Raw genomic sequence first — 20,658 nt, forward strand, 5'->3', positions numbered from 1 at the left:
ATTTTCTTAATGATGTAGTTTATTTAAATCAGAAATTTTTAAAATTCCCGCTGCCCCACCCTTCTGAAATAAGCAATTAACTTCAAGTTACATCTTATAGTTATCCTTGTTCAATTCCTACAGTTTCTCTATCCAACGATTGTAACGCACGTCGATTCTTAAAAAACAATCCTTCCTCAGGCTGGTGCTGCCCCCATGCGCCAAAGTATTGTTTTACTTATTAGTGAACGAGGTTATGTAGAGATATGGTAGAGTGCGAGTGTTGTGCAGAAAGTGTTAAAAATACCAAAATCAATGGTATCCGATAATGGCTGAAGAGTTGTTGGTAGTGTTAAATCGCAATGAAAATGCGGGATTGGGGTTTTCGTTGCTACAAAAACCGGGACTTCCACCCATAATTTACAATATTCTGGACGACTCCCCGGCGGCCGAGAGCGGAGAGGTGAGTGATTCGATTTTGTTTTGATGAAAAATCCAGTCCGCATTTGCCCGTCTGCTCTGACAGCTGGATAAACATTCGCGTGATTTTTGGATAATTTCAAGTAAATTACTCCGTTTCAAATCGCATTTCTATTAAAATCCCAAAAATACCACCAAGGAAAACCTCTAGTTCCCACGAATCAATGTAAAATGAGCCTTTTCACCTTGACATCCAAAGAGCTAACTGCAACATATTGTTCTTGAACTGTTTTTTTATAACGTAAATGAACCAATTTGTTGTAATGTGTTCATTATATTACGCTTATGGAAGCACTACCTCTAATGTCTATTTAATTATTATGCATTATCACCAATGCAAGCATGTCCAGAAGCCAAAGAGCACAGTGTCATTTAAACTTGAAATTAGTCATCAAACTCGCCGTTTGACCACTCGAAATTACGAAAACGTTTAGACAGCTGCAGCAACGTGGATTGACATTGGAATGCAGTTTAATGAAGTACCTAATTTAAATTATACCACTTTCTTGGTCAACCAGTATTATAACGGTGTCTCTGTTCAATAGAATACTCACAAACGTCCTTCTTAAATAATATGCAAAATTGGCAAATGACAAGCACACTTTGAAGGTCCAGGTTTCCAAGCATTTGCAGATCATTTTCAAAAAGCATGAAAGTCATTACAAATAGTGTTAAGCAAGATTATGGTATTCAAAACTTGTTGAGTAAAAGTACTCAGTATATATAGTATGTTGAATATAAGGATGTTTAGCACGGAGGCTTGCAACCACATACAAGAAAAAAATTAAATGGTGAAAGTATCTTGTGTATTAATTTCTTTCAATATTTTGTGCATATATATTTCCTAAAAGGAAGTCCAAAAACATGGAAATGTGTCATATTTTGGCAGCTGACGCGCCCAATCAAAAGCCGTGATAAGTTGAAATTTAAATCAAAAGAATAGTGCCGTCCGTCCCCACTACCAGCCATTTATTCTGGGGTTAATAACCCTACCATTAAATTAGCATATAGCTTATTGAAATTAGGCTATTACATGGACTTTTCCGCGTCTGCATACTGCAAAATAGCCTTATTCTGTTATTTAACCATCTTTCTCTATTCCCATATCGTGACATGTTAAATATTCTCTCTGTTTACAATTGTGAAGTAATTAATGTTAGGCGTCTACACAGGAGATAATGACATCAGGGAGATGCCTATGTCTATTCTTAATTTAGATATTTGTAGTGGACATGAAATATAATTTTAGCACTTTCCAGGTCTTTTTAAAATGATTAAAATTAACAAGGAACATTTTCATCATAGCATATCGACCTTTTCACACTTTTCAGCCCATAAAGACGTATATTTTCAAGGAGGACAGTGGCACAGCATATCGATTTGAAGTTTGGTTTCCGCAATACACCCAATTATCCGATGTTCTGCTGAGTGTTCCAATTGCTTTTTGGCCTATATATCCCCCTATTTCATTTTCGCCTAGTAATGATAGAGCCCCGTTAGGTCAATAAATTGTTTCCCTCCAAACGAAGTTACAATAAGCTATTTTCTAAGAACCAGTATTGGAGTTTTTAGGCTTGACCGCAGTGTTGTAAATGCAAAGTTGGGGGTAGGTTAAGATCCCTTGTCAGGCAATGAATTTAGCCGCATTGTTTAAATTATGCGGTGAGGTCTGGAACGAGCGGGCGTTCAAATTCAGAGCTGGAATGTCAAAAAAAAAAAAACATTTTAGCCTGCATTCATTCGTCCAGGAACGTTGGAGTTAGTAAAATGGGAACATTTATCTAGGCGTCGTGACTCGTGTTGATGAGCCCACAAAGGCCCTTATTATTTTGCTGTGAAAGGAAATGTGATTATTGAAAAAGCTATGAAATTGCATTTTCCCAGTCATCTGGCCCTGAAATTAGTTTTTCAGGGTAAAAATAACATTCAAATTATAGTCAATACGAAAATTTCACCTTGCCGGTAGGTACTTAGCTAGGGTTATATTGTTCCTGGTTTCAATCACCATTAGGTCAAGAATCTTCAAATTATTATTTTCCATAGATTGGAACAACTAAAAAACAAGCCCCAATCGAACAGTTAAACCATAACCGGTAGTCGGTGCCATAAGCCAGCCTATTTATGAATTAACAAAAAATATATAATTTTTATAATATTTATGATTTTGGTCTTTTTATGTCCTCAGATTTTACTGAAGTGACTCGAAAAGGTGAACAATGTGAGAGATTTACATATCCGCCCTGTAACCGGGTTAAAATGGCGTATTTGTCTAGGGCTTCAAAGAGTGATTGATTATCAAAATTAACCGCAACAAATTGAGTAGAAACGTGCAATGCTATTGAAATCGAAAATGTATTTGCGTATCAATCATTAGTATCGGTATGTCCTGAAGTATTAAAACCGAAATCCTATTTTACTACCGACCTTAAAATGGGTTAATTACTTTAGACAACCGTTAGTGCCTTACAGGCGTTACTTTTATCAGAGAGCCTTAAAAATATTTTCTTTCCTCTTCGATTTTTATCCACATTCTCCTTAGTTTTTTTACTTCAATTTGACGAAAGTCTAATTAAATGGAGTATTTCATTTTTATCAAAAGTCTGGAATAGACGGATGTCTGATGAAAATTTTACTGATGACTTACAAAGTTTTACCCCCGATTTATGACGAAACTGAGAGAGTGTTGAATTATAAAAGTATAAATTTCCTTGATTTTGTGTGTAATTTCACAGTGGATATTTGTTTGCACAAAGTTCCCAGGCACTAAATTCATATCTGGGTCGGTAATGAATCAGGATATAAAACCTGATCGAGTACCTGAAAATCCGGACAGATTCGGTTAGGAGTTGAATTAATTTCATCCAGGATCCATGAATATTTTTAGTATTGAACTACCATGAAAATTGTCAGTCCTACATTGGAATAATTGTAAGTAGGTAGTTGTGATCCGCTTTTTGCATCAGCTACCAATCTCACCCTCCGTTTTCTCATTACGAATAACGACCCCCAAGTCTCAATCCTCCTGTAAATGTCAGAGTTGAGGGATCTTAAGATTAAATCTATTCGCCTTTGCATTCTAAATGATACGTTGTATCGAATAAATTGTGTGATTTTCTTGATTTTTCAAATTGCATGTTCTAAGACATGCAATTTAACATCATTTCCCACTCTCTAACCACCTAAGGCGGATAATCAATAACTGTAACTTCTAATCTCAAACTCGAGTAACCCCATATAAATCCCCAAGATTCCCAGGAAAAGCTCCTCGTGACCCAGTAAACCGATTTTGATGAATAACAAGCTCAGAGTGTTTTTGACGTAATTGAAGTTGAGACTCAAAGTTTACAAGCCACCACCGGAAGTGTTTGAAGTTGGACTCACTTATCGCGGGGCGTATTGTATGGGTTACCGTGTAAAGCCCAGCGTGTTAATTTACTGATAAGTTTATCGGTCCGACGCGGACCGTTGTTGTGAATGTAAACATTAATTCATTCATGAGGCAATAATGGCAACAATTATTATTACCCCACTGTCGGCGTTAACCGGATGTTAATAGAAGCGATAAGGTTTTAAAACACGGCAATTGAAATGCCCGAACGTAGGAGCTTTTCGGACGATTGTTGTATACGGAGTTCCGCCACCTTTTAATATTAATATGCATATTCTTATATAAATTGAACAAATTGTGTAGATTCGCATCAATTATTCCATTACTCTTTGATGCAATGATGAAAGAACGCTTGTGCGTTGTGAGTCATAACTAGTTTCAATTCAATTTTTGTTCAAATGGTAAATGATGCCAATATTAAGCAATCTCGCTAATGGGTTAATATTTAACCGAAACAGACAGCTTTTAAGACTAAAGCCGTGAAGTCTTTTGTGTTCTTTTCCCGGTTAAATCCGACCCAATTTTACCTAAAATTTTCCCATTGTCGGAACACACGTACGTAGCAGCCCCATTTCAAAACGCAAGATTTGCGTACACTGAATACGTTTGGCGAGCTTAACAAATATTATTTACGACTCTTCATATTGCGCTAGGAACTGAATGAACTCAAAACAAACAAGAATTATTTATTATCGACGATAAAAATTGCATTGTTTCTGGCCAAATAACAAAGTGGCAAAAAACGCCCTACTACGACTTGGGAAAATTAGACTGAGATATTATCGCAAATGTGGGGATGGAAAACAAATAGCCCCCTAAATCTGGGAGACTTCATTTTCTGTGATAACATTAGAGTTTTATCGGGAGATATGAAGTTGCCATTTCTGTGCCTGGACGTATAAAGTAACCATAATTAAATTTTCATAACGTTAGCAAATTGCCTCAATATACAGGGTGGTCATTTAGTGCGGTCTCGGAAGATTACGGCTAAACAATTTAATATTTTGAATTTCTTTTTTTTGCGTTATATAGAACTCGATTATGGGTATATTCTAAAATTGTTTTCGTTTTATACAGGGTGTTCTATGCTAGTTAAATAGAAAACCTGTACATTTAGGTATAGGAAAGTGTAACGATTTTTGATTAGTCATATGTTTATCTCTTATTTCGAGTAATAAAATATGGGGTGTTCTATTTAAATTAAGCAAGTTATTTCCTTTCAAAAAGAATGCAATTTTCATGTTATTTTTTGGACACACTGTATGAGATATTTCAATTTTAATAATTCTGGCATAAAATACGTCTCATATCTAAGGTTTGGTATGAATTTCGATTTACTCCAGTTTAAACTTCCTTCAAAACAAAGTTTTTAAAATTGCATGATTTTTTTAAAAAAACTTAATTATTTCGAAATCCTTAAGATTTAGGACAAGTAAACCTTAATGAAACTTACATTTATTTTTCTCAAGAAATCTAAAACGATATTAATATATGGGGTGTCCTATTTAAAAAAAAATAACTTTGATATTTTTCACTTATTTAGAACACCCTGTATAAAACGAAAACAATTTTAGAATGTACCCATAATCGAGTTTTATATAACGCAAAAAAAGAAATTCAAAATATTAAATTGTTTAGCCGTAATTTTCCGAGACCGCACTAAATGACCACCCTGTATACAGGGTGTCCCGCAAGTCAACGATATCCGTTGAAGGGTGGATAGGCCGACTCAATATAAGTCGATTTAACTAAACTTGCCTTAGTCCAAAAGTTGTGTAACTGTCAAAGGTGCAAAAATTAAATCAGTTTTTCTTTAATACGTCTCCACTACCTCGAACTAATTTCACGAAATTTTGTATTCGGGAATTTCTTGATGTGATAAATTCAGATTTATCGACGATTTCGGCGTATATTCTAGAGGGCGCCACAGGCGACGATTAGGACTCATTTAAACTGCCAAAATTTTTTTACGCCGCGGCGTACGTTATTTTGGACTAGACTGGACTATATGTAGAAAATAGGTTCCAAAAACGGGTCATTCATCATAATGTAGAACAATAACCTTTAAAGGATTGAAAATTGGCACTTAATGCACCTCCCGAACATAAATCAAGCACGTCGAGGAACTCGGAGTAGCAACTATCAGAATCAGCATAAAATATTCTCTTCTGTGACAAATCTTCTATATGCAGTGCTTTTAGGCCGGAGAAGGGAGTATGCATATTATGATGAATGGTTTGAATTTGAAACCCTCATGTCCCGACCTCTGTACAATGTACACTGACTGTCCTGCAGCGTTTCGCAGTTTTCGACTTTCTCGCATCGCAGTCTGTTCGATTGCCTGCCGGCAAACCGTTGCAGGAAAATTGTGGTGCCCGCGTATTCAGTCCGACTGCGGTTATGTGACGAAACTGCCAAATTCCCTTTAAACACATTCGTTTATTTTAGGGCGGTTTTCAGCGTGATTGATTGACAGTTTATTTCACTCGTTTTGAGACGCATTTCTCTGAAATGACCCATTGATTTATGAGGATTTACTGCTTAACAATTATTGCATATTTTAGTGGTAGGTGTCTATTTGGTTGTAATAAATTTAAATCATAATTGTCGACCTGAGAAATTTTATTTACATCGTTGACAAGTTAGCAAAGACCTATTTTCAGGACTTATCTAAATCACATGTGAGACACGAGGTCAAGAATGAACATTTTGATTTTCAAAAACAATAAATGAAATTATCAAGGGTTTCACGGTATTGTGGGAATCGTTGACATTATGGCGAATACATATTTTGCACGTGAAAAATACTTTGACATTTCTTCATCGCATGATACTGGCTTTTCTTCTGCTATTTCGCTGCTCGATTGCCATCCACAATACGTCGTGTAATAAACCCCTAATGGAATCCGTTCCATAGACAGGTTCATTGTTAATTGTGTTGTGCTCCACAATAGGAGACAGTTAACCCTGCTGTAGCGACAAGATGGGACAGATTAAAGTCAACCGAATCCTCATAGCAATATCCTTGAGTATACAGAAATTAAAGCTCGATATTAAACTATTCGTATCAGACACAACGTCGCCCATGTGTGTACTAAATTTGGCAGTAACCCCGGCAAAATTGCCAAGCTCCTATTGATCTCTTCAACGTGCATAAATATTATATTAACACAGTTTTAAAAGCAAGAAATAACTTTTATTTGGAAACTAAACTAACACTGTTTGTTATTGTTATAATTTATTGTGTTTTTATTGGCATAGTTCATTTCTTCGAACAAATAGACTTGGCTTGCTTGTTACAGTCTCTCTCCGTTACAAAGTTATTCCTCGAGGCGCCACAGCCTTTATAGATCACTCTTTCACAATCTTTAAGCTTGTTGTTCCAGTGATAAGCGAAAGCCGGAGACTCGTTTTTTGAGCATCGTATCCATTCGCTTTCGTGCGGTCTATCACAATCTGGAAAACGTGGGCGAGATCGAAACAGAAGACTGATTTAGAGCCAGTAACACTTACCTGCCGCGGTAAAGTCTCGAAAAGACCCGTAAGATCCGTGAATTCGACGTGTCAGTTCAGGAACTTCTTGGTTTACTTTGGATTCGACCCAGCAAAAGACGGATAGGAGGAGAATTAACAAAGTGAGGATATTCATATTGAAAGATGCTCAAGAAAGTATTTGTCTGGGTTAAATACGAGACATCTATCAGCGTGAGGCAGGGACTTGATAACCTCATCAATCCAAATATTTTTGTTTTATGCGAAAAATAAGAACGTTTGATGTAAATAATAATAATATAAAGCAAAGTTGGAATTAACTGAAATTGGAAACTTGGAAAACACTAATTTTAAAAGGACGTCTTTTGAGGATTTTTTCCATCCCACCTCATTATCATTCCACGAAAAGAGGCAGCAATACTTTCGTATTGTGCCAACATAGTAAGGCAGCATTTTAAAAAATCTAAATCATCTTCTGAAAATCGAAAAATTGGTAATTGAAATTGAAATTGAATACTAGCTAACGGAACCGTGAACTACTACTGTAAAAATGCAATAAAATCAGATAATATTACTATATTTATTTATAAAATAAATTTGATATTCTGAAAACACGATAGTCGTAAATAAGTGACATTTCCTCCCACAGTGCGGCCTAGCACTGTCGATGATGGATAATGAGGGGGGGGGGGTACTTAATCATGCTGTGAATTGTCTTAACAGAGATTCGCTTGGTGTTTACCATGTTGACTTATTATAACAATTAATAAAGAACAATTATCTAAATACACTTATTTAAGAAGCTTTATTGAAGCCGAAGTTTGCCGCGTGACTTCGAATTTGCTCTCTCAATATTAATTCCTCTTCCCTTTGTCTTCCGTAGGCAACATGACATACACAATACCACTCCAAGAAAAAGTTTAATTAGGATTTTATGTATTTTGAGGTAGTTATATCATTGTAAGTATTTTATCATAAAATAAACATTCTAATCAGTTATTAATAACCAATTATAATTGTAAAAACAAAGCAATTATGGTATTGACATCATGCAAATCATTGGCAATTTATATATAAAACTTACATACAGATTTCACTACTGACGCTTCAATAAAGTTAAAAAAAAGACAAAAATGGATAATGGAATATTTTAAAGTGGAAATGGAACGTATTGCTTAACACAATATGGCAAAATACACATTTTACCAGCGAAATAAACATAACATAGTGATTTGCAATAAACACCAATATATCCTTTGAATGTTGATTGATTTATAAATATAAATTGCCTAAAGGAGCTATCATCGCCTTTTTCGGATTGATTGATTTATACGACTGCAATCCTAGTTGTTACATACTTTTTCTGCAATCAGTCATAAGTTTTGTAATTTTTTAATTCGTAAATTGTCAGTGATTGAAGCTTCCTAATTACAAAATGCGGGTAATTGAATTGTTAAAGACAAAGACTTGAGGGCGCCAAAATAGGAGTTAGGGACGGTTTCAAGTGCGCCATTATTGCATCTGAGAATTAAAGAATATTAGCCGTTCTCTCAACTATTTGCACCGGATCGATGTGAACTCATAATTGCACGTGTTGAATTTGAGTCCCGAGGGATTTGTGAAGAAGTTATTTCAGCTGATTTAATTGTGAGCTTTAAAACTTAAAGCGGATACGGAATTTGAATCAATTAATAAAGTTTTAGATGCGGATGTATGCGGAAATTTCCACAGCAATTCATAGCTGTGTAGTACTTAATTAACTAGAAATAAATATGCTACAAATAATGTAGGAAGTTACGGAAGCAGCACTAACCATTTCGTAGATTTAATTTTCTTTTCGCTCTTTTTTAAAAGGTCATTATGATTAAGTGGCATTTTAGGAGACCACAAAACCTTGGCTTTTCGCACTCATATACGTTTAAAGTGACAATGTCCCAAGCCGATTTATATTTCATGCACAATTTTGCATTTTGCCCTGGAAAATAGTCGCCATCCCGGAAATTCCATTAGGCCCAGTCGCTATATTATGCGCAGAGTGGAGTTTTAATCCTCAGGCGACTTTCTGGCGGAAAAATATATTACCGAATGAAGTAGGGAGTTAAAGGAAAATTCACACAGCACAATTGCGATGCCAATCAAATGTTAAATTCAAAGCCCTTTTTTTGCCTCAATTAAGCTATTTAAAGGGCGCCCGAGTAATGTAGCTCATGAGATTTCGTCACAAACGATTCGTTTATTTGGTTTCAGGTCCAAGTCGGAGATGTGATATTAAAAGTAAACGAAACAGACGTAATTAAGTACAGCACAAGGGAGGGTAAGTCAATGCCATTTTAGAATTTCAATTTAAATCCATGCTTCTATGATTGTTTTAACGTTTCTCTTTTTTCCCTTTATTCATTCGTCATTGAGAAACGAATTCAATCCACTTATAGCAGCTTTCCTTAAAGTCCGCAAAAATATTTAGCTGAAAGTTTTCTCATTACACAATGCAGCATCTGCCTAACTGTTTTTGTGGCAAGTTATGTAATTAATCAGCTGTCACTCACAAATGCATCACATAATGTTTAATAATACACACATTTTTGCTTTTCAGTTCTAAAATGCCTGCGATTATCTTCAGACCCAGTTACACTAAAAATTAAACGCGGTAAGCCACTATACCATCACCATGTCTCAGCCTGGTTCCATATGCTTACTGTGAGTTATGGAATCATGGTCAAAGTGGGATAATATTTGGGGTTAAAATCCCGCGTATTTATCTGCTTAAGGTTTTAATTTCTATTGTTCATGCATTAACCCCAGGTATGACCATGTGTTAGCTTTAAGCTTCAGCTTTCTTCTTTTCGAATTTCAGAGAATTCCGTACATTTTGGGAGACAGTTCTTGAACGTGATTAAAATTAATAGTCAGCTTTCGTTCACGTGAACCTACTTCAATACCTCGCTATTGATTGATAGCAAACTGATCAGTCATCAGTATATTATATTATTAAAGCGATTTGGGTCAATACCTACAGGTAGGAGCTGATTTATCGTAATAACGCAAAGAGAATCGATTGACGCAATAGTGCTGTTATTGTTTATAATATTTTCTGCAGAGATTTACTTTGAAGTGTTAATTAAAAATAATGGCCTGAGGTCTGGAAATGTGCCAGCGTTTGTTAAAAAGTAGCCGGTTCTCTCCTGTTCTGGAGTAGCAGGCCTACCGAAAACACTTAAGTAACTTAACTATAATTTTCGTTTTTCGAATCATAAATAATTAATTAAAACGCCCTTGGCAAGAGGCAAAGGAATTGTTGTCGTTAAGCAAGGAGCCTCTAATAAAACAGGAAATCGATTTTGTTTCCATCCTCCGAGAGTCGTTTAACGACCACTAGGCCAAACAGTCAAGTTCTTTCGAAAAAGTGAGACCTGCTGAAAAGCAGTTTTACACTCTTTTTCTCAGGAAATTCTCCTTACTTTTCTAAGGAGACACTTTTCCTGAACAACACTAACCAAGCACTATGATAGGATAATTCAAAATCATCTCTAGATCCGAAGATTAAATCTACGGTCCGCAAACACCTTCAGTCGACAGCAGGGCCAGACCAAGGGCCCCGAGAACGGTCCCCCCTAGCCAACAAAGGGCGGCCGGAGCCGGCCGTGCACCGGACACACCATGGGCGGCATCTGGCCGCCACAAATGGCCGATTGCCGCCGGAACACGAACCCCTTTTGTTGGAACATGAACGTCTTCAAGGGGAACCACAGCCCCCCAAAATGGGCGCGCCTAAGTTTGAGGCCTACATGATGACCGGTGAACACATACTCAATATTTCCAGGATGCCACAGACTACTAGCATAATTCCCAAGCAACAAAAGAAGGTAAGAATTGTAGAGTAGAAGATTTACTAAAGGGAAATATGTCAAGGTTTTATTCGTTGACATTATGGTGAAGGATAAATTCAGATAAATATATATCGGTTTCTTAGTAATCTAAATTTTGTATACTGAAATTATTAAATAACCAAAAGTTCGAAACAATATAATAATTATTATCAAACACAGTAGAGAAAGTTTATATGTTTGGAACAATTCCTTGATAATATAGTGAATGTGCATTTTTTAAATCAATTTAATATTTCGTTAATTGTTTCAGAAGAAATTTGAGGAATGTTAACCATTTCTTGAAAAATGTGTCAAAACGCAATTGTTCAGTGAAAAAATGTGGATACCTATATGTGTTTTATGGGTCTAAAATAGAAAACGTGTAGAAAAGAACCCATATCTGTTCAGTAACAATAAATAGGCGGCTTGTTGCATCTTAGAAAGTAGATTGGAGACTGTTTTTTCTCCTCCCTTTCTCAAAGGTTGTTTTAAAAACAATAAAATGTTGTTTTATTTTGAATCTCAGCTGGCTTACTTTACACTAATTTGATGAATGCATTTAATTAGTTTAGTAATGTAATTATTTGTATTACTTTTGAATTTAACACGCCCTTTTCTGGCATGACACGACATTTAATATATCTATTAATTGATGGACCCAATTCTTTACTAAAAACATCCACTACTCTATTTCTCAAAACTAACACTTTAAATATCTTGACACATTCCGGAAATGTTTAATGATTACATTTATAATTTTTATCTTAACCGCGGACAGAACTACATTCTCAGGACACAATCCATCTGACAAAATTAGAAATTCAAATCTGGGACGAATGCAGAAATTCTCGTTACTTATACTCGACATGAAGGAGGTTTTAATGCAAATAGAAGAATAATATTATAATTTCAAATCCCCTCGACCTAACTGGAGCACCTGGTCCTCTAAAATTAGTTCGCAACTCAAAGGAAAGTTCAAAAAGTGATGATAAAGCTTTGAAAATTTATACGATATTAGCATTGCAATGAACATCTTTTTTTTTAAATAAAAAATTCGTTATCTGATTAATATTTCAATCTTCGACACGCGTAGTATTAACAAAAGTGTCCTCTTTCTGATAACGGTAGATAGTAAAAATGATAGATTTGTTGTATTATTTATTAAGGACATTTGTAAATTACTCATTGCTTATTGGTTTATAAATTATCTTGTGACTATCACGCTCTTCGAATAGGTTTATATTGAATTTTGTTTCTTTTATATCAGTGCAAAATGTGTTTTACGCTTCCAATAATAATAATATGCTGACTTGTCGCTATTTGAAGCGTGGCAAGGTGAGTCAAAGTATGTGGTTTATTAGAAAATTTATATTAACTAGAGAAAATTTCAAAGATTTTCGTTTTGTTTTAAGGCGGACCATTCAAGATACCATAACAGCCACGCTCACCACTTGCGGCATCAGCCCAAAGAACATAACTCAGTGCCAAATAGCCCCAACGAGACGGACCTGAGCCGAGGGGGTCGTTCATCGGGGCCCAACTCGGCGCACACTTCCCCCGTAGGGGGCGCTCGAAAGGACCATCCTCCGGTACAAGTAAGCTTCCATTTCAAACTCAAATTTAGCGCTCAAATTCATGGTAATTACAGCATTCACCTCAAGATGCTTATCCGGCTAACAGTTTCGTTCGGACCAGCCGGAGCGAGGATCAACTTCAGATCCAGAATAATTTGGGCGGTGCCGTGAGTACAGCCAATTCAGAGGCGGACGAAGATGTCGCCAGCTCTTTAAATACGCTTTTAGATACTCGGCCTGACTCAGCTAATAGTGATAGCGATAGGTAAATAAAAAATCATTCATCTTAAAATTAACAAAACTATCAAAGCTTTCTGTTGAAAAATCTCTGAGGAGGATCAATTTTTGCAGGATCGTATGGACGTATAATGCTCCAATTTCGGAACTACACAAATTAGGCCACACATTGTCCAACGGAAGCAGTTCGTCGCATAACAGCAACACGTCAGCCTCAAGTAGTCCTCTGCACACGGGTTCCCCAAATTCTCCTACATCTGTGTCTTCCTCTGTGATGTCGAGCCAGTCGGGTTCCCGTCGCGCCCCCTATACTGTGACCACTGGTCTACAGCAACAGCAAACACTAGATTTCAGTGTTTCGGAAGGTAAACAGATAATCAAAATGCTTTTAAAAACAGCCTTGTAGATTTGAGTGGAAGGGACTAATTTACAGGGTACTTCATAAAAAAATAGCATAAGTTGTTTATGTTTCTAAACGTGAATTTTCGGAATTACTTTCGGTTAAAGAGTGTTGGGATAATATGTATTCTCATATGGAATAGTAACTCTCAAATCCGTACAAACTGTACGCTCGTGCCTGATACCTGTATTTTATATTTGCTATGGAATATACTATTTCGCCACCAAACACATAAAAATTGATATACTGTTAGTTGAACACCAGACGATGATGGGGTAAATTACAATTATCATAGAAAAATGCATTGGTCAATATTTCATGTTTCATTCACATTTCTTCTATTTGAATGCAACAAGAGATAACTATTACTTATCGCCTTGATTGAAAACGTTTCAGCGTTATTAATAGTGCATTTATGTGTGCTTCTGCACGCGTTATTTTGACTTGATTGTTATTGATTATAAAGCTCTTATTAATATATTTTATGCAGTAATAATATGTTTATTAGACAGAACAGTATTTTTCATTCCTTATTCAGTTTCTCAAGTAGGTACTCGAAGAAAATGAATGTTTATGGGACGTATGAAAGTTAGATAATAATCTAGTAATTCTTACTTTTTCAGCTATTTCCAACATTTCCAGCCCGGACTACCACGACGATGATGACAGCGTGGGCATCCGCGATTACGTCATGGAGATCAGCGATCATAGTGACAGCGACAGCACGCTTCTCGGTCCAGAGCCGGGTAAAAGACGTGCCAATTCTAGAATTCCTAATGAGGGGACTACGCCAAGCGACCACAAAATCGTGATCCAGGTACGTGGTCCCCATGACAAAAGGGGTCTAGACAATGGGGACAGTGTTCTGGATCAAGTGATTTCGGTACTAAACCCTCTTCCAGACATTATTTCCAAGTCAACTTATATTTTAACAATTTAGGAGGTGAACGAGGAGGAAGGCAGGGAGGATGACAAGAGGTCGTCGCCTCAATCCTCAGAGGACGAGAGCGATGTGGACAGTTTGCATAGTTTTCATTACTCGCCGAAGGCAGTTGATATGCCCTCGGCCATTAGATTAGCGAAGAGATTATACGGTTTGGACGGATTTAAAAAATCCGACGTGTCGAGGCATCTCAGCAAAAAGTAACAATGCATTTACATTCCAAAAATCATTTTTTATAAAAATTCTCTTCCAGCAATGACTTCAGTAGGGCTGTGGCAGAAGAATATTTAAAATACTTTAACTTTGAAAAAGATACCTTAGATATAGCTTTAAGAAAGTTCCTTAAACAATTCTCCTTGACCGGCGAAACGCAGGAGCGTGAACGTGTGTTAGTGCATTTCTCTAAACGATATTTGGATTGCAATCCTGGATCGTTTAATTCACAAGGTCAGCTGCAGCGATATTTCCACCGCAGAATCCAAAACCAAAAATTTCAGATGCGGTGCATACACTTACGTGCGCAATTATGCTTCTGAACACTGATCTGCACACGCAAAATGTGGGCCGAAAAATGAATTGCGCCGATTTCATCGAAAACCTCAATGATCTGAACGAGGGCGAGAACTTCCCCAAGGAGATATTGAAGCATTTGTATCACGCCATCAAAAGCCATCCCTTAGAGTGGGCTCTGTAATTAATTACTATAATAGGAAAGTTGTTGAAAATGTTTGGTTTTTGATTTTACAGGGACAATGACGACGGGGATGTGGGGCAGTCGCATTTGAGGAATAACGAAGTGAATTTGTTAGGAAATCCCTTTTTGGATGTGCCAAACTCGTCGAATGCAGTGGAGTACAAGAAGGGTTATGTGATGCGAAAGTGTTGCTACGAGGCCAATGCTAAAAGAAGTGAGTATGTTTTAAATTGCAAAGTATATTAATATAATACTTCCCAGTAGCTTGTTGTAAATCAACGTGCTCTGTTTTTGGGGACACTGTGTACTTATTAAAAAACAGATTTTTCTAAATTAAGTAATTTTTCTCATTAAAAATTCAGAAAATATCCTGGGTAAATCTGGACCGTATTGGTACTTTAATTTCTTCATTACCTTGTTATATGGTGTATTGCCTGCAATTGTGGGTAAATTGATACGTTTTTGTGATTGATGGTCGTCTTTAGAAATTACAAAACGTAAAGAAAATGTGCTGACAGCAATTTTCTTTTGTGCATGCTGTAATGTCTGGTGACGGATAGTGGGCAAAATAACTTTCTTAAAATACCGAAACAGCTTATTAACAAAAAGACGTATCCACGGAATTATTTCAGCTGTAAATGTCAATATTCTGTATTGCGCCTGAAATTTTTCTGCGTTTGCGACAATAAATTGACTTTCACAAACATTCTTATGCTTAGCAGCACTAACAACTAATACTTCGCACATTTGCCGCAACTATGACAGTAATTAAAAACCATTTATTTATTTCGATTTTAAAGAAATTTGCGCCACCGGTAGCGAAAATTCAATGACTTAATTGAATCTTATTAAATATTTTTTCGGGTAGGTATTTATGTATTTCCAAATGTGTAATTCGATAGACGTAGTCATGTTTCTTTGAAGAATTAATATATTTTAAATTATGAAAATAAATTCATATGGGTTGGAATTGAGAAAAAAATTGGCGAGATTGTCGATAAATTACTGTGGCGTTACGAATTTCTTTAAATTCTTTAATTGCAAATCTGTCTTTTAATAACTTAGACATGTTTCGTTTAAAAATTGGTATGTTTTAAAATTAAAAATTAAATTTAAAAAATCTACCACACTATCTTCGGATTTCAATGGCGATGCTGAATCGCGTTGTTAACAATTCCCCGAAGTATTTTGGTTAACAATCTATCACCCCTTAAAACCAGGCATATTTCTTTCAAGGAATAGTATTAGTTAAATTGAAAGTAGAAATTAGTTTATTTTGGGCTTACTAGGCCAATATTCTTCGAATTCCAATGGTGTAGCTGAATTTTGTCCAGTTTTTCCGAGATTTTACCTCTCAATCTGTCACTCCATAGACGTACATACATGCGTATCTTTCAAGAATTAATGATTACATCCAAAGAGTATCTAAAATAAAATTTACGAAATACTTTATCAACTGCAATCTCCAACATTCTCATGTGTTTTATTTTCGCCATTTGGATCTAATTTTACACTTTCTTCCCAATTCAAGCAAATAATCTTTGTCAATTCGGTCCTTTTTGTCATATTTTTATATCAATAATCTTTTACAAACATCTTTGCGGATGATTTCATCGAACTGACAAACTTTCCTAGTTTTGGTAAATATTTCAAGGCACCATCTACTAACCCTACAGGAACAAACCCGTAGAATAGCATTCTAGACCTTGCAAAGCATGTAGCAATACAATAGCGCTGTTTCGAAGGCCTCTGCTGCGTTTTTCTAGCGCCGTTCCACAAGCGCAGCTGGAAGATGTTCTACTGCACGCTCAGGGACATGGTCCTGTACCTACACAAGGACGAGAATGGATTTCGCAAGAACCAAATGGGCGGCGACAATTTGCATAATGCCATCAGGATACACCATGCTCTAGCTACCAAGGCCCAAGATTATACCAAGAAGCAGTATGTGTTTCGGCTGCAGACAGCTGATCAAGCGGAGTATCTTTTTCAGACAAGGTTAGTCGAAAAAAAAGGGGCTTAACGATGGGCTAATGTAGTCCGAAACGTTGACAATATTTAAAAAATGTGGTAACACTTCATTGGTGAATTTTCAGCGAAAATAATTGATTGTTTTTCTTTCCCACTTATATGTACGTTATCCCGTCATATTGCTATTTTGATAAAATTTCGAAATATTGAATTTCACAGTGACTCCAAGGAATTGCAATCGTGGATAGACACTGTCAACTTTGTTGCGGCTAGTTTCTCGGCCCCCCCACTTGAGGCTGCAGTGGGGTCCCAGAAGAAGTTTCAAAGGCCGCTCTTGCCTTGCAGCCATACGAAATTAAATTTGGTAAAATGTTATTTATGTTGCTTTAAGATTTAGGAATAATTTTGTGTAATTTCAGCGCGAACAACTGGAAGATCACGAGGAGAGAGTAGTGAGACTGGAAACCACATTGGAGGATCACCGAAAGAACCCGCCTGATAAAGGCGCCAAATCTCTGGTGGTTCAAAACTACAAGGAAAAAGAAGTTTATCTGGTATTTGAGGTAAACGTCCTCTGCTTACCTTATGACATAAATTTTACTTACCATTTTGTTATTTATTTCAGATTAAACGGTACCGTACCTATGCTTACATGCTGCGGTCGCGAGCTCCCGCCCCCATCAATCCCCCGATAATCGAAACCGCTCCCGCAGTACGATTGGCCCAAAACAGCATCGGGGAGGTGGACGAATCGGTAACCTCTCCCCAGCAGAGCCACGTGTTAGTGGTGGAGGGTAATGGGGGCGGCCTGGTGCCGCCCCCCATTCCGGAACGCAGATCATCACCAGTCACAAACAGGTACAGCTACAGACAGGCCATCTACAGTGGGAGCGGAGAGATAGATTGACGTAGTTTGGTGTTTGGGTGTGGTGCCGGGGGGTTTTGGGTGTGAGCTTGATTTGGTTTGGTCGAGTGTCCTTTTGGACGTATACAGGGTGGTTGGTGTTTCAGTATTGGCAAGTCTAGTATAGCAGAAAGTTAAACCTGCTTTGTGTCTGCTGTGTGTTATACTTGATGATTATTATTGCATTTGCCAGAAGTATTAGATTTTTACCATACACGGAAAAGTCACTGTTTCAGTGATTCTAGACGATTTAGATGCTCTTTTTAATAAGACAACACTTATACCTAATGATATTCCTAATTTATATTTACTTTATTTATTGTTTTTTACTTAGTTTTACTTTATTTGCACCACTTGATCTGTTTTTACACATATTTGTTTGTTCAAACTTGTGTTTTATTGTGATGTTTCGCAGAAATTAATTAAAGTCTGGCAATGTGGCGCAAGAAATTTTTCAACTGCCATGTTTGGTTGTTTCTCTAGCACTCGTGTGTCAGTAACCTGTGATGGTTAACAAATGAATGTTGCAGTGTTACTATTTTGAGATTGTCTTTAAACGGCAAATTTAATTTAAAATACTTAAAATAATACTTTTCGGCCGTAGGGAAAATATTTCTATGTTAACGCCCATTACTTTAGAGCTTGTAATTTATTATGATGTTTTCTAAAATTTATTTAAAGTCTGACAACATAGCGGTAAGTTTTTCAACGGTTGTCTATCTCACATTTGGCGTCAACCGTCTACACCAGCCATGCCAGATTGACAAATTAATGTCGCGCCATGTTGCCGTTGAGATTGTCTTTATTCAACGATCTAAGAAAAATGATCTTAGCATTCTGTTTTACAGCTTTGTCGACCCTTTTTGACAAATTAGATACTAATTCATCGCGGGGAAATCAAAGGAAGTGACGTCATAAGGGTACTTATAATATTTAGCGGTCTTCCGCCATGTCGAGAAATCTTTGCTACATTAAGCCGTTCGAGATTGTTATCTTTAGCCGATGAATTTGATCAAAAATACTCGAAAAAAAAACATTTCTGACAATAGCGGAAACAATGTTTATGCTTCTGTTGTTTATATGTATCGTCAGGTTTTGGATACACCAAACAAACACGACGTTATCGACGAGAGGAGAAGTCATCTCGGATAGTTATAGGGGCTGTGAACAATAAGTAGCTAATAAAGAAACTGTAATTGTGATTCTTAAATCACAGACACAGTTTTTAACGTAAAATATTGTCGTTGTGCCATTGGCGAATTACACGGGGAGAAATAAAGTATATCTTATGAGAAATTTAAGTAATGTAGGATGTAGATATTTATTTTTACTATAAAATTACAATTTCAAGTATAGAAGTATTTATACCATCTGAACGCATAATCGAGTTGCTTCTTCACGAGTTTTGAATCCCATTGAGCGGACTTGATAACACGTCAAATTAAATAATAACTCACAAATAAGTCAGGGACTATTTTTGGTTGAATTGCACAGATTAGGAGCTTACTTAAATTTCCAGAGGCCAAATTAATGGTATCATACTAATAATTTTGCTCTTAAGTTTCCGTGATCAGGGATTTTAAGTGTTCTCCACTCCCTGAGAGAATATCGTAGAAATGGCTGGGAAAGCTTTATAGGGGTGCTGCGACAATAAACCCATTACACAATAACACCAGAGAAGTATTCAACACTATAAACTTGCACGATAAACTCTGGTGGGGGATTTCATGTCTTTGCAACTTGGTTCTACCTTACTGTTACTGTGTTTTAGGCGTTCCCCGTCTTCCAAAAAGAGGCCGCAAAACAATGTTCAGTTGGTAAACTATATGGATGTAGGATCACATCTTTGTTACTAAGTTGTTAAGCTCCTAATCTGTATTTGGCTTATTTTGTCTTGCTACCATCAAGCCGTCTATCTAACCATAGTGTGGATAAAGAGACATGTATTATTGGTTGCCTTGACATTTGACAACAATGTACCACACGTCAAATTAGTGTTTTATATAGAAACTATATCGTAAACCTTTAAAATATAATAATTAACCGTAATAAGTGTACGAACAGAGATGTAATATATTGAGAAACTAGATACTTAAACGATCATTACTACACTAGATTGTATTGTAGAAAATGGGGTGTTAAATCATCATCGTTCATTCAAAGTGGTGATTTACCCACGAGAAAGTAATTTTCTTTTGGAAATCAAATATGACATTATTTGTTAAAAGTATAAATAAAAATTTTAATTACAAGGAATTCTTTTATTGTTGTAGGTGTAGTATTACTTTTGTGCACATTACTTTCTGCCATGCCGAAAGCTCTATCTAATGCCCATCAAGGTTCGTTTAGTTCTTAATTATCGACAAAGATATTCACCGCTTCTCTTTCTCGCAAAATCATTACATAGAAATACATTCTCTTATTACGCATTCCGCGTTGAATTTCCAACGGTTTTTGGGGTCCAAAATCACCAATAAAACAGTAAGTATATCACAAAGTATTTAGTAGTGTTTGAATTTTGTAGGTAATAAGATAATGTATTTTTTCTTTTTACGTAGGGCATGGAATTAACTGACTGCATGACAATTACTTCCATCTTTTTCATTTTTCCAGATTCACGGCTCTTTATTCCTACTAATAACCACTAATCGGTATTACAGTGGGTTTACCTAAAAATAATTCTATTTATATGCATAAACCACAGTAATACTATTTCACCGTGTGACAGCT

The 20,658-nt window shown here is 36.3% G+C and overlaps 1 protein-coding gene across 3 annotated transcripts; it reads left to right on the top strand.

Moving 5' to 3' along the window:
- Positions 1-212: 212 nt before the first annotated feature.
- Positions 213-20,421, top strand: Efa6 (Exchange factor for Arf 6). 3 transcript variants are annotated; one of them, XM_066300589.1, is made up of 17 exons: positions 213-442; positions 9,587-9,653; positions 9,933-9,986; positions 10,871-11,202; positions 12,618-12,800; positions 12,854-13,044; positions 13,131-13,381; positions 14,040-14,299; positions 14,357-14,559; positions 14,613-14,806; positions 14,857-15,049; positions 15,107-15,267; positions 16,799-17,051; positions 17,244-17,388; positions 17,444-17,587; positions 17,650-17,882; positions 20,202-20,421. In XM_066300589.1, exons 1-17 carry the CDS (start codon positions 308-310, stop codon positions 20,254-20,256), a joined length of 3,054 nt encoding a protein of 1,017 aa, XP_066156686.1. In that variant the 5' UTR covers positions 213-307; the 3' UTR covers positions 20,257-20,421. The 3 variants fall into 3 exon arrangements, with proteins under 3 accessions (XP_066156686.1, XP_066156684.1, XP_066156685.1); XM_066300587.1 differs by lacking the exon at positions 20,202-20,421 and adding an exon at positions 19,700-20,180; XM_066300588.1 differs by lacking the exon at positions 20,202-20,421 and adding an exon at positions 19,700-20,180 and having other exon boundaries at positions 214-442; positions 16,820-17,051.
- The last annotated feature ends 237 nt before the right edge of the window (positions 20,422-20,658 follow it).

Source organism: Euwallacea fornicatus, chromosome 36 (genome assembly GCF_040115645.1).
Source record: "Euwallacea fornicatus isolate EFF26 chromosome 36, ASM4011564v1, whole genome shotgun sequence".
Classification (NCBI taxonomy): domain Eukaryota; kingdom Metazoa; phylum Arthropoda; class Insecta; order Coleoptera; family Curculionidae; genus Euwallacea; species Euwallacea fornicatus.

What these genes read in the sequence shown, in the direction of transcription:
- Efa6 (XM_066300587.1), top strand. Translation starts at nt 308, where the DNA reads ATGGCTGAAGAGTTGTTGGTAGTGTTAAATCGCAATGAAAATGCGGGA. An exon ending in GAGTATCTTTTTCAGACAAG is followed by an intron (nt 17,052 to 17,243) that starts GTTAGTCGAAAA and finishes TGAATTTCACAG; the next exon opens with TGACTCCAAGGAATTGCAAT. An exon ending in TCATCACCAGTCACAAACAG is followed by an intron (nt 17,883 to 19,699) that starts GTACAGCTACAG and finishes ACTGTGTTTTAG; the next exon opens with GCGTTCCCCGTCTTCCAAAA.